This window comes from Gadus morhua, chromosome 17, assembly GCF_902167405.1.
Source record: "Gadus morhua chromosome 17, gadMor3.0, whole genome shotgun sequence".
NCBI classification, from domain to species: domain Eukaryota; kingdom Metazoa; phylum Chordata; class Actinopteri; order Gadiformes; family Gadidae; genus Gadus; species Gadus morhua.
The window spans coordinates 16,639,945-16,651,963 of record NC_044064.1 but is presented as its reverse complement, the minus strand read 5'-3'; the positions used below and the strand labels follow the sequence as shown (position 1 = coordinate 16,651,963).

Here is a 12,019-nt window from a genome sequence, read left to right as displayed (position 1 = left end):
ACAGGAGTCCCAGCGTTTAACACATCAGACCTTTGCTGTTATGTTATATCCAAGGTTGAACAGGCATCTTTTTATTAATAAAATCTGCTCCCTGAAGGTGCCAATAAAAATGTCTCGCTACCTGAAAGGCACCTGGGTACCAACTCTGCCTAATTTATATCCCGGTAACTGAAAGACTTTACTCAGTGCGTTTATATGCAGGGTAATTATCGGATAAGAAACGAATAAGACCTCAACCAGACTTTTAAAATGCATGTAAACACCTTTACTCGATTTACTTCGAAAATCGGTACATGAACGGACAAGCGAAATCGGATAAGAACAACTAGATAACTCGATCATAGTCCGGTTTCTAACTGCATTTAAATCCGCGTCGGCGTTCTGTGCATGCTCGAGATCTTGCGGCCGGGGGATGTGAGCCGGAAGTAAAAGGAGACGGTAGTCGTGTTGTTGTCGCCATAGGCATATAAACAATTCTTATTTCTTTATAAATATAAATATTTCATTATTTCTTTATATGTTTATGGTTGTTGCCGTCGGAAAACGAGAAAAGCGATTTATTTAAAAAGGTGACGCAGAAGATGCAGGAAGCCGGTGTCATGCCATCCCCCCCTTTAAAGTGAAACACACTACCCTTCGATTTCACCCAAGGCTGATTTGAAATACACGTTTTCCTAAACGTTGGTCATCAACGAGGTTGTAAAGTAGTAACTTCGGGGACATCTGTCAAAATAAACCTTTTTTTCTTCTGACGTGTATACGATTTTTGTTCATTCATTGTGCCGCGACCGAACTGACAGGGATATTCTCTGATATTATGAATCTTAAAGACCGCGTCGGGTTTTCCGACTCTCTTGTGCTTCCACAACAAAGACTCGTAGTTGGGGTTATCTTGGCCATGGTGGAGAAGGAATTGGGGGAACGGAATTTTGGCTTTGACTGTGAAGGCAAGTTTTAAACGCTACATCGAGGGGCAAGGGATTGTTGCCGTATGCGGGACAGCTGTCAGTTCACTTTGGGTCCGTGTCATTTCTCGAACGCTCCATTGTTCCGACCTCTCAGTCGTATGCGGACTCCTCCAGCTGGACTTCTCCCGCTGCTCCGCCGCCGGAGGAGTCCGCAAACGACCGAGCGGTAGAAACAATGCAGCGTCGGAGAAATGACATGGACACGAAGTGAACTGACAGCTGTCTACTGAAAACATCTTTCTCGAATGCCGCCTGTGTTTGTTGTTGCTGGGACATAGAGGTCAACCAGAAGTGGCTCTTTAACCAGCGCCACCTAGGATAGCGGATTCAGCCATGCTCCGGCCATTATCCGATTTCTTGAAGGCCATGTACGTTCGGATAATTGACACGGTCCGTTCGAGTAGCAAAATCGGTATAAGGCTTAATCCGATCTAGCTGTCCCATGTAAACGCACTGAGTGAGGCTAAAAGTTGACGGACAGTTAGTGGTATTTACTTTTGGAAGACTTTAGCCATCTTAGCGGTTTGGAAAAGATGTGTGACGTGAACCATTCTGGATCAATCCTGTGACAGAATAGATCAGTGAATTTGGAGATATGATAGGACCTACATACATTTTTGGCTTAGCTTTTATGGTTGTCATGGCTATTGTTCAGAGCATAGCACTTTATAATCTGCCTATTGTGTCGAAATATTGACCAAATGATTTCAACCTACTTAAAATCATATTGAGTTGTGTGATTCTTTTGAACACCACCACAGTAGCGCTATATTGGTATATATATATATTTTTTTTGTTTGTTGGCGATGGGCGGTGGTGGATTGAGGCGTCCGAGAGAGGGTAATGCTTCTCGGGAAACTTATAGTGTCACGGTTCGGTGTGTGTTTGGATGTGTGGAGCTCCGTATGAGCAGTGATTTATTTATGGTTTATCTCTGCTTCAGAGTCACGGTTAAGCATATCAGTATAACGCCACAATTTGTTTCGCATTGCATATACAACGCCGCTCATACACAGCGATGGTTGCCTTGAGTTTAACACGCGGCCCCCACGCAGAACAGCCAAAGGCACTTTTTTGTTCATCTCATAGTGATCAACACTCAACAACTAAACCTAACCATAACCTTACGTCGTAAACCTTACCATAACCCTAATCATAATTGGGTTGATTGGCTAGCGTAAAAACCAAATTGGCTGGACTTGGTCCAGAGAGGTGAAGCCTGACATCAAGCTCCACGCATTTGGCTCTGCGGTGAGGACCCCTTGCTAGTGAAAGACGCCAACAGGTGCAAATCAACTCATACGGTTCAGAGCAACTCAAACGTTTCCATTACCTGGGACTGTCTGACAAAGATCCCGTGGTTCTCCTCGCAGGTGAAGTAGCGTTTGCCCTGCACGGTGCCGTCGTTCTTGCCCTTGGCCTCGTCCAGGATGACGCCCACCCATTTCCCCGAGGCGAAGAGGGTGGCGCCCACGTAGGCTACAGTGCCACGCTGGCCCTTCCCGATGACCTCCACCACGGAGCCGACCTAGAACAGAGACAGAGAGAGTGGAGGGTCTTACCTTAGCTAAGGCACATGAACTAATGGGAGCTCTGACATTGGGGTAGGTTTGGGTTGTTGAAGTAAGTATTCATCACTAAGAACTGTTCCAGGTATTTTTGCAACATAGGTCACATGTTCTCCACACCCATGTAGTACACTGCAGAGAATTTATACATGGCCCTTTACCTTGGCGGGCCTCCCACTCTCTATCCCTCCTCCACTGCTCATTCTGCTGATCAACGGGCTGGTCAGCTGGAGGACAATGAAGAGATGATAAACAGGTATGAAGGGAGGAGAGAGGCAATGGCAGAGAGTAGAAGAGAGGAGAGGAGTAAATGTATTCATTGTACATCTATTATACATAAGTATGAACATCACAACTGACAATCACTAGACCACAGCGAGTTTCAAGTTTCATAACAAACGCCACTGAATAAGGTTAACTAAGTTTGCAGGAAAGAGCAAAAGCATGTGACACATTTTTCCAGTGGAGCCAACGACCACTGGCTCCGGTGTGAACTCCTTGCCACCCATAGCAGGTTAAAGAGCGGTAAACAACAGAGCTACTCAGTAGTGGCCACTGGGTCGAGGGAGGAGAGCCTCAAGCCATGTGCCGAGGAGACAAACAACAGACTCATAGACACCAAGTCATATGGCACTAAAACAAGCAATAGACACAAAACAGGAACTCCCCCTCACAACAAAGACACCTATTCACAGTGGACGAGGACCGCCACGGATGTAGCAGCCTGAAACCCTCTCATACGACGGGACCATGTGAACTTCACACTGCCTGGAAGTCATATCGATATACAGGATAGGGAAACTAGACAGACTTTCTTTTCATTTCGTGCTTCAGCATAGAGGAAGAGACACTGCCTTTAGCCTTAAGATGAAGGGAATGGTTATGAGATACACTACAATTAAAACAAAATGTTTATCACAGAAATGGTTCACTTATTTAAATGTGTACAAACCTGTCTGACATCTCACAGAGAAAAGGACAATGCTACATGTCAAGATTCAGGTAAGTATTGTCTACGAATGTCCGTATCCCTTTTCTTTCAACATTTGTAGAAATGAAATCTAGCATTAACCTATTTTTTTTTTTATTGAAAGTAAACTACTCAATATGTAATCTCACTTACCCGCGGGGTAAACGAGTGCCTCCTGTTTAACGCCATGGCACTTGTATAGAATTTATTCTTATATCTCAGTATAGATGTGCTAAACTAAAGAAATGCCTTTCCTATCACCAAGTTCTCTCTCTGGGAAAAGACGAGACGAGACGAGGATAAAGGGGGAGGGTCTCCATGATGCAGTACCAAGTGTCATCATCTTCTAAAAGTAACAATGTTTTTGACGCTATTGGAGAGGGGGAGGCAATCTGTATTTTACTGCACACACCCCCCACAGAGCTGATTTCAGTTCATATACTCGATGGGGAAAACAAAATGTCAACATGCCTCCTCGTAGATTTAGAAAATATTTGTAGGGAGGGGCGAGCTGTCAAATATCTAACTGCCAACTCTCAATGGACATCTAGGACGGATTTGTCTGCTACATTATGAACACAACTAAGGGATACAACTCCATAATGAATACACCTCCATAATGAATAAGACCAACACGTTAGGAGGTTTATGTGTCAATCTCAATACAAACACCCAGCTGACACCTCAGGCACCACTACACTGGCATTAAAACGAGTGATACCTCTCCAACACAAACCAAGTATACGCCTGACAATGAGGGGGATCTAGGAACATACTTTACATTACACCAACAAATACAATAAATAATATTCCAATTAAAATTGGCTAAATTAGCAACGGAGCTAATCGATGCTAGCTGTGTGTGGCGGGCCAGCGCTGGTGACAGCGGGTCATATGAACCGTCCTCATACTGACTCTTACCTGGTCCCAGCAGTATGTATTTCGTATATAGTGTGCTGTGTCCACAGTGAGTAACAGAGAGACGGAACAATAGGACTGTTTGGAAACCTACTAGGGATGACAGCAGAGAGGAAGTACGCACACCATGGACACTTCCGGTAGGCAGCTGGAACATCCGGTGTGTGACACGAATTACTACCCGCCGCAACACACAAAACACTGGACTGCTGTCTGTTATGGTATATAAAACATATAGGTTATGCATGCCGTCTAGTTTGTATTTAATTTAATATAACCCTATATATATATATATAAATATATATATATATATGTGTGTGTGTGTGTGTGTGTGTGTGTGTGTGTGTGTGTGTGTGTGTGTGTGTGTGTGTGTGTGTGTGTGTGTGTGTGTGTGTGTATATATATATAACCTATACATATTTATTTATTCAAAGATACATATTTTCACTACTTGTTTTCTACTTTTTCATCATAGAATGAAATCGCAATTGGATTTTTATTTACTGTCCTATATCCTCAACCTCATTCTCATCGTCAATCAATCTGCAATCTGCTTATGCTGTTCGGGTCGGGGGAACAGCAGCTCAAGAATGGGGTCCCAGTCTCCCAGACTTCCCTTTCTCGGGCCACAATTGACCAGCTCTAGGTCATGAGGCGTTCCCAGGCCAGTGTTGCGATATAATCTCTCCACCTAGTCCTGGGTTTTCCCAGAGGTCTCCTCCCCACTGTATTGTACTCGAACACCTCCCAAGGGAGGTGTTTTTATTTGATAAAATAAAGTTTATATTATTGAGGCCATTAAGAATGTCAAGGTCAAAGTTATAGCGCTTTAATGAACCATCTTGTAGTTTCTGCAAAAACGAAACCGTAGAAACAAAACCCAAACAGTGGGCGTTTAATCCTTATTGTGGGCGTTATTATGTATTAATAGGATTTCTTCATTTAACTCTCCCATCTGTGCTCATTAACATCTGGCCTATTCTTATAATAATAATAATAATAATAATAATAATAATAATAATAAATAAAAAAAAATATATATATATATGCTGTATGTACATATATATGAACACATGTGATATGTGCCACATGCTGCAACAATATGATAATGTGTCATGACATGTATAATGAGGTCATTGCCTTTGGAATCAGGCCTATTACCACCCAATGTGGCGTATAATATGATCCATTAATCCAAGATAACATATATGTATACATACATGTGTATATACATATGCATACATATAAATATAAATATATATATATATATATATATATATATATATATATATATATATATATATATATATATATATATATATATATATATATATATATATATATATATATATAATATATACATATATATGAACTATATATGAACTATATAGTTGTACATTCCTGTGTGTCCGGGGTGTCGCCGTGGTGGTTGCGTCTCGACGTTATGTTAATTAACCCGGGACAGTGTGCAGCCAGCCAATCAGGGCCCGGCTTGAGTCCGGTAGATCGACTCGGTAGGGAGCAGACAGACTGACAGCAGGACCCGGTTGGACAGACAGACTGACAGATTGACAGCGGAACGCGGCAGCAACAGGTCCTCCGCTCAGTACCCACTGCCACCCAGTCTGTTTCTCAAGGTATAGACCGACTCTGTGTCCGTGTGTTATGGTATGTGTGAGTATATGCGTGTGTGTGTGTGTGTGTGAGCCGAGCTATGCTGGGTGGGGTTTGATGTTAACTTGTGTTTGATGTTAACTCGATTCACTTTATCTTCACACAAGGTTTGTAACGTATGCGGCGGATCACTTTGGATAACATTGAAACTAACAGATGACAGGACGTGCGAACCGGTTAGAAAGTTAGAAACAACAGTAAGGACGCCGCACTAACAGGGTGACTTGAAAACTGGGTTCCGATGAAAAGAGAGTGAAACTTTATCCCGGTTTGTGTGACGATAGGAGACTGAATGGGTGTGGAGCGGCAGCGTGACGGATGACGTCCCCGCCCCGTCCCGATGAATTCTGCACCGCTGTGCGATAACAATTCAGTGTTATAAATGCAGTTTTAGTCCATGGCTAAAAGGGAATGTGCAACATCCAAGAATTTTAGTGCTTGTCCTACTACTTGTTTTTTACTTTTTTTATATCCCATTATAGTATGGAAATGCAATTGGTTTGTTATTTATTGTCCTAGTTATATCCATTATTTTTAGATATGTTATTGTGTGTGTAGGACAATGAGTGGATATTAGCCCCATCACTACACCCCACCGAGACACTGGGGTACCCTCGGTATAGGTTATTGTCACTGCAACATGTTTTATAATAGTCAATTAATAGGCATAGTCCTACTATAATAGTTTCAAAGGTGCACTTAAGGCAAGTTGTCAAGCAGTCTAAAGTGAAAGAAAAGTTAAAATGTTGAGGGTGTGTCCCTTGTCTTTGGGACAAAGTCCATCATGTTTTGCAGTAATATTTTATAGAATCTTTCTTTCATCAAGTTTTAAGAGCTGTGATAAATACTATCAATGTTTGGTGGGCCATATGGCTCTTTGAGTCCTAAGGAACAGAACAAGTACAGGCTTTGTGGATAAAGTTAAATAGAAAAACGGTACATAAAACTGTAGGCATACTAAATTCAAAGTGTTCAACTATGTTCTGGTTGTCACTTTAATGGAGTTCAGTAAACATAGTAATTGTCTGTGTTTCTCCATTGTTAGAGCAGTGTTTAACATTAACCCGTACCAGTTTATTAATGATTAATGATGATTAAAGTATCAACCCTATTCACAGAGCTCGCTCCTATCACTCAGTATGGGTCTGGTAGACCTACTACCAGGTAGTAGGACTGGTCTCCTACTACTAGTGGAGATAAATCACATTGACACATAGATAAACCACCTTCTGACTACGCAGTGTTGGTGTTTGGAGCAACACCAACTTCTGCTCTGGTGTTTGGGGCCACACCGACGTCTACTCGCCCTTTGGTTGTGCACAAACCATGGTTGGTCCTGTGGTGCACAGACCCTTGGGTGATAAACATGTCTCTCCTCTCCAGATGGCGGACGCGGAGCTGGTGAAGAAGATGCTCCGGGAGGTCCTTCAGGCGAACCCGGCCGGGGTGTCCCTGTCCCGCCTGACGGCCCAGTACAAGGCCCTGACCCAGGAGCACATACCCCACAGGCTGCTGGGCCATGACCAGCTGGAGGGCCTGCTGGCCAGCATGCCCTCTGTAGTGCGGACCGAGCGCCCCCGTGGAGGAGAGGTACTTGATGGTGGGGTGGAGCAGGGGTGGGGCAGGGGCTCTGATCCATCATGGAGGGGTGGAGGGTGGCGGAGGGGCTCTGATCCACCATGGAGGGGTGGAGGGTGAAGGAGGGGGCTCTGATCCACCATGGAGGGATGGGGCAGGGGCTCTGATCCACCATGGGGGTTGGAGGGGTGGAGGGTGGAGGAGGGGCTCTGAATACAATGGAGGGGTGGAGGAGGGGCTCTGACCAGCATGGAGGGGTGGAGGGTGGAGGAGGGGCTCTGACCACCATGGAGGGGTGATGGATCAGGTGGTGGATCAGGTCAGGTGGTGGACCGAACCCTGAACCTTTCACCTGGGAAACAGTCAATAACAATGCGTATTGATTGATACTAGAATAGATCAAAATAATATTGAAACAAACTAGATGCAGCCCTTTTTCCATAGACAACCTTGTTATATAGGCTGCCCATAAACACAGAAGCATTGTGCTATCAATTGAATTTTTTTTTAAATATTTTTTTACTTTTTTAATTGAATCAACATGACCATTACATCGGACATATAAATGTACCAGATTTGGTTGATGTAAGATAGAACATACAAAAGCATAAAAGCAACACAACATTAGACAGATGATTGAAATTGACATTACATGGACAAGGATTCAAACTAAGATGACAGAGACGTTATGTATCATGCCAGAATAAAAAGGATTAAAAGTGAAGAGAATAACAAACAAAAAACATAAAATAAACATAAATATGTTGGGATCATTCCTAAATTCAATTGGTATGGAGTTCCAGGTGTGTGCTGCTCGATAAGAGAAGGCTGACTGAGCAAAATATGTTTTTCTGTATGGTATTTTGCAGTCCCCTCTAGCAGAAGATCTTGTCGATGTATTTTGATTTTGTTTGATGAACTGACTAAGTGGAGGCGGTGCTAAGCCATTGAAGATCTTGTATGCTAGTAATATATCAGCAAACTTGATCATGTTTTCCCAGTTTAGGAAACCATGTTTTGCTAAAAATGGTACAATGGTGATAAGCATTTGATTTCTTATCTAGTGTTTTCAAAGCCTGCTTATAAAGTCTTTCCACTGATTGCAAAGTGGTTCTTGATGTCTGAGTCCAGCTGGTGAGGCAATCATTTATGTGTCAGAGGATCATGGCATGCATGTATATTTTAGATGCTTCAGTTGTTAAATTATTCCTTATATATCTAAAATTGTTTAAATTGAATTTGATTCTGTTTACAACCTTTTTCACTTGAGTTTTAAAAGTGAGTTTTGTGTCAATTACAATACCAAGGTACTTATATTCATTCATAACTAATAACTTTCTCCCTGCTACTAACACAGCAGGCTCGGGATCTTTTTTGGCAGACTTTAAAAAAAACATACATACAGACTTTCTAATATTGAGATGTAAACATGAACTGGTCAACCAGTAAGAAACATAAACCATGGCAGCTGATAGTTCATCTGCAGCTCTTTTCTTATTTTTAGAATGTAAATAGATGACCTCGTCGTCACTATATATCTGACAAGTAACAGAAGTTGGACAAGCATCAGAAAGGTAATTCATGTGCAAACTGAACAATAAGGGGCCTAAAGTAGAGCCCTGTGGGACACGACACAGTTTTTGACTATTTGTGAGATTTTATCACCTATACGCACACATTGTTTCTTCTCTGCAAGATATGATTTAATCCATGTTGTCACATTAGATGAGAAATTAAACATAGTCAACTTTGCAATTAAGATGTCATGGTTGACAGTATCAAAGGCTTTTTTAAGATTAAGGTAGACGGCTACCACTACGCCTCCCTTGTCCACTCTAGCCTTGATATTTTCCAAAAGATAACACTTTGCTGTTTCAGTGGAATGATGTTTACGAAATCCAAACTGCAATGGATGCAATGAGAAGGAGGATGCATTCAGATGTGTGATAATCTGTTCGGATATCCATTTTTCAGCAACTTTTGATTCACTTGGTAAGTTACTAATTGGTCTATAGTTGCTTGTGACCATGGGGTTCCCTGCTTTAAATACTGGTGTGATTACAGCAGTTTTCCAAACACTTGGAAACAATCCTCCCTCAATGGATTGCTTTACAATCCTGGTAATAGGCGAAATGAGTGAATAAAAAAGTATGTATTTATTAATGCAATTATGTAATAACATGAAATATAACAAACATTGAATGATATGCTAAGTGTATCAACCGAAACACCAAGGTGACTAAACCATGGAGCACCTCTATAATCTCCCCGCTTCCTCTCCCGCAGACGGCGTACTTTGCGGCGGCCAGCGGAGAGACCAAGGTGGCCAAGGTGGTGGCCCGACAGCGAAGCTCCAAGAGGACGGGCCCCGCCCACCTGGTCAACACCCAGATGAGGGTGAAGCCTGCCGTGCCGCTCATCCTCAACGGTAGGCCTCCGTCAGCACGTCGCTCGGGAGTTGTCTTTAGAAGGAAAGTGAAGAAGAGGAGGAAGACGGTTAGGAGGGAGAGGCATCATGGCGGGAGACACATGTGTCGCTCATAGCACTGATGACGGATGGGCCATGTTTATATGCCGAGGCCCAGGTTAGTGGAGTAGACTAGTGAAGCTACCTCCGACCTCTTCCCCGGGGATGCAGCAGACCCTAACCAGTGTTAATAGCAACACCTGTGTTGTCCTGCCATGACACCTCTGTGTAATGGGGCTATAACGTCAGTGAGGCTGGTCATTGTGGACGTACACACACCGGCTGGGGTCAGGGACGGACGGCTAGCCCGGGCCGACCAGCAGGGGATGAAGCGATTCGCAGGGAATGAAAATATCCCAAATGAAAAATGTGGATAGGGAACCAAACTTTTTTGGAGAAAACCGCATGTATAGAAACAAAAGGAAGCCACAGAAAGTGGCTCGCAGGGGAACAGAATAATGGCGCATTTCCACCGGTAGGTAGTCTTAGGCCAAGCACGCCTCAGCTCAGTGGTGAAGGTGCAGTATAGCCCAGCTCAGTTAGGGCTCGCGATTCCACTGCCGAAAGTACCCTTATGGTACGGCGAGGTTTAAGCCGGGTGGCAATAGCTGCGGCAGCTACATAAGCAACGTGACCTCATAGTAGCCCGACACGTTGTAGCCTGCTAATAAAACCAAGGATAAAGAAGAACGCGACAAAATGACAAAAGAGCCACAATGTAGGACATCCAAAAAGAGGTCAAACTTTTGCGCGACATTTTCTTCTTTAAACTAAGCTTTCACCGTTGTCCAGAAATACCTTGCGGGTACTGGGTTTGATTGTTATTATCCCTCTGTCGCACGGAACTGACGTTTCTGTCGACCAATTAACGGACGGCGTGTCTAGCTCGAACTTGTTGGCACCCTTTCAGACGTCTCAGTACCCCAATGGAGGAGTACTGCGAGATGAGTACTGCAGGGCTCACTACGGCTCAGTCCGGATCACGCCCACTTTTGGCAGTGGAAACGCGAACCGTACCTCACCTTTGCATACCGAACTGACCCGCACCCGCCTGTGGAAATGCGGCATTAGTTATCCACACAGGAGACACACTTTGGACAAAGAGAAAATAAATCATTGAGTATTTCTCTCGCCTCTATCTAAAGTGTGGTTTCAGATAGAGGTCGGAAGGCGGCCCTTGTGGACCAAGTGCATTGTGTCTTTGATTCAAACAACCTAGTGAGTCTGGACACTATAACATCAATACCTAAATATGTTAAATTATTTTATTTTATGAATTTACACTTCTTTTTTTTTTACAATTACAAACAATTTAATACTATGACGTTAGTGCTAGAAAAATGGCATGTGTAGAGTCAGTCACTTTCATCCCTCGTTCTTAGGGGATTTATATGATTATGTTATTATTTTGTTGATATGCTCGAGAGTTCAAATCAGAATAGTATTTGGGTTAGGTTTGGTCAGAAGCTACAATTTACACCCCATGAGTTTGGTTAGTTTGCACAATCTACCTTTTGTATGAATCCAACTTCGCACCCGGTTAATACAAAAGACTGTTCCTGAATGCACAACCCAACACTGTAATCCGATATTGGAGAACATGTGATTAGCTCAATTCAACTATGTGGTTGTGTTTTGGTTGGGACCAGTTTGACAGCGTTACTGTCACAACGGTAAGGTTAGGAAAGATTCATGTGTTTCTGGTGATGCAAGTTGAGATTGTGACTGGTTTTGTGAGTGTGTTTCTGTGTTTCTGTAAGTGTGTGTGAAGGGGGCCTCATTTAGATGCAATTGTTGGAAAAATCGATGGCATGAGTCAATTTGTGAACCACAACAGGGATCAAGAACAGTTGGAATTGGTGGTCGGGACTGTTTA

The 12,019-nt window shown here is 43.1% G+C and overlaps 2 protein-coding genes across 9 annotated transcripts in view; one reads left to right on the top strand and one right to left on the bottom strand.

Moving 5' to 3' along the window:
- dctn1a (dynactin 1a) overlaps window positions 1–4,616 on the bottom strand; it is a 38,979-nt gene extending 34,363 nt beyond the window's left edge. For 6 of the 8 annotated variants that reach the window (XM_030338336.1, XM_030338338.1, XM_030338337.1 and 3 more), the window contains exons 1-3: window positions 4,519–4,616; window positions 2,698–2,763; window positions 2,302–2,496 (exon numbers count right to left, since the gene is read on the bottom strand). In XM_030338336.1, the coding sequence (XP_030194196.1) occupies window positions 2,302–2,496; window positions 2,698–2,763; window positions 4,519–4,581 (324 nt within the window). In that variant the 5' untranslated portion in view covers window positions 4,582–4,616. Of the gene's footprint in view, window positions 1–2,301; window positions 2,497–2,697; window positions 2,764–3,659; window positions 3,779–4,427 lie in introns of those variants that run through there. The other 2 variants (XM_030338343.1, XM_030338339.1) reach the window with 2 other exon arrangements.
- A 1,294-nt stretch (window positions 4,617–5,910) lies between these two features.
- Window positions 5,911–12,019, top strand: part of tdrd7b (tudor domain containing 7 b) — a 26,383-nt gene continuing 20,274 nt past the window's right edge. The window contains exons 1-3 of the mRNA XM_030338514.1: window positions 5,911–6,061; window positions 7,482–7,688; window positions 9,963–10,104. Coding sequence (XP_030194374.1) covers window positions 7,482–7,688; window positions 9,963–10,104 — 349 coding nt within the window. The 5' untranslated portion in view covers window positions 5,911–6,061. The remainder of the gene's footprint in view (window positions 6,062–7,481; window positions 7,689–9,962; window positions 10,105–12,019) is intronic.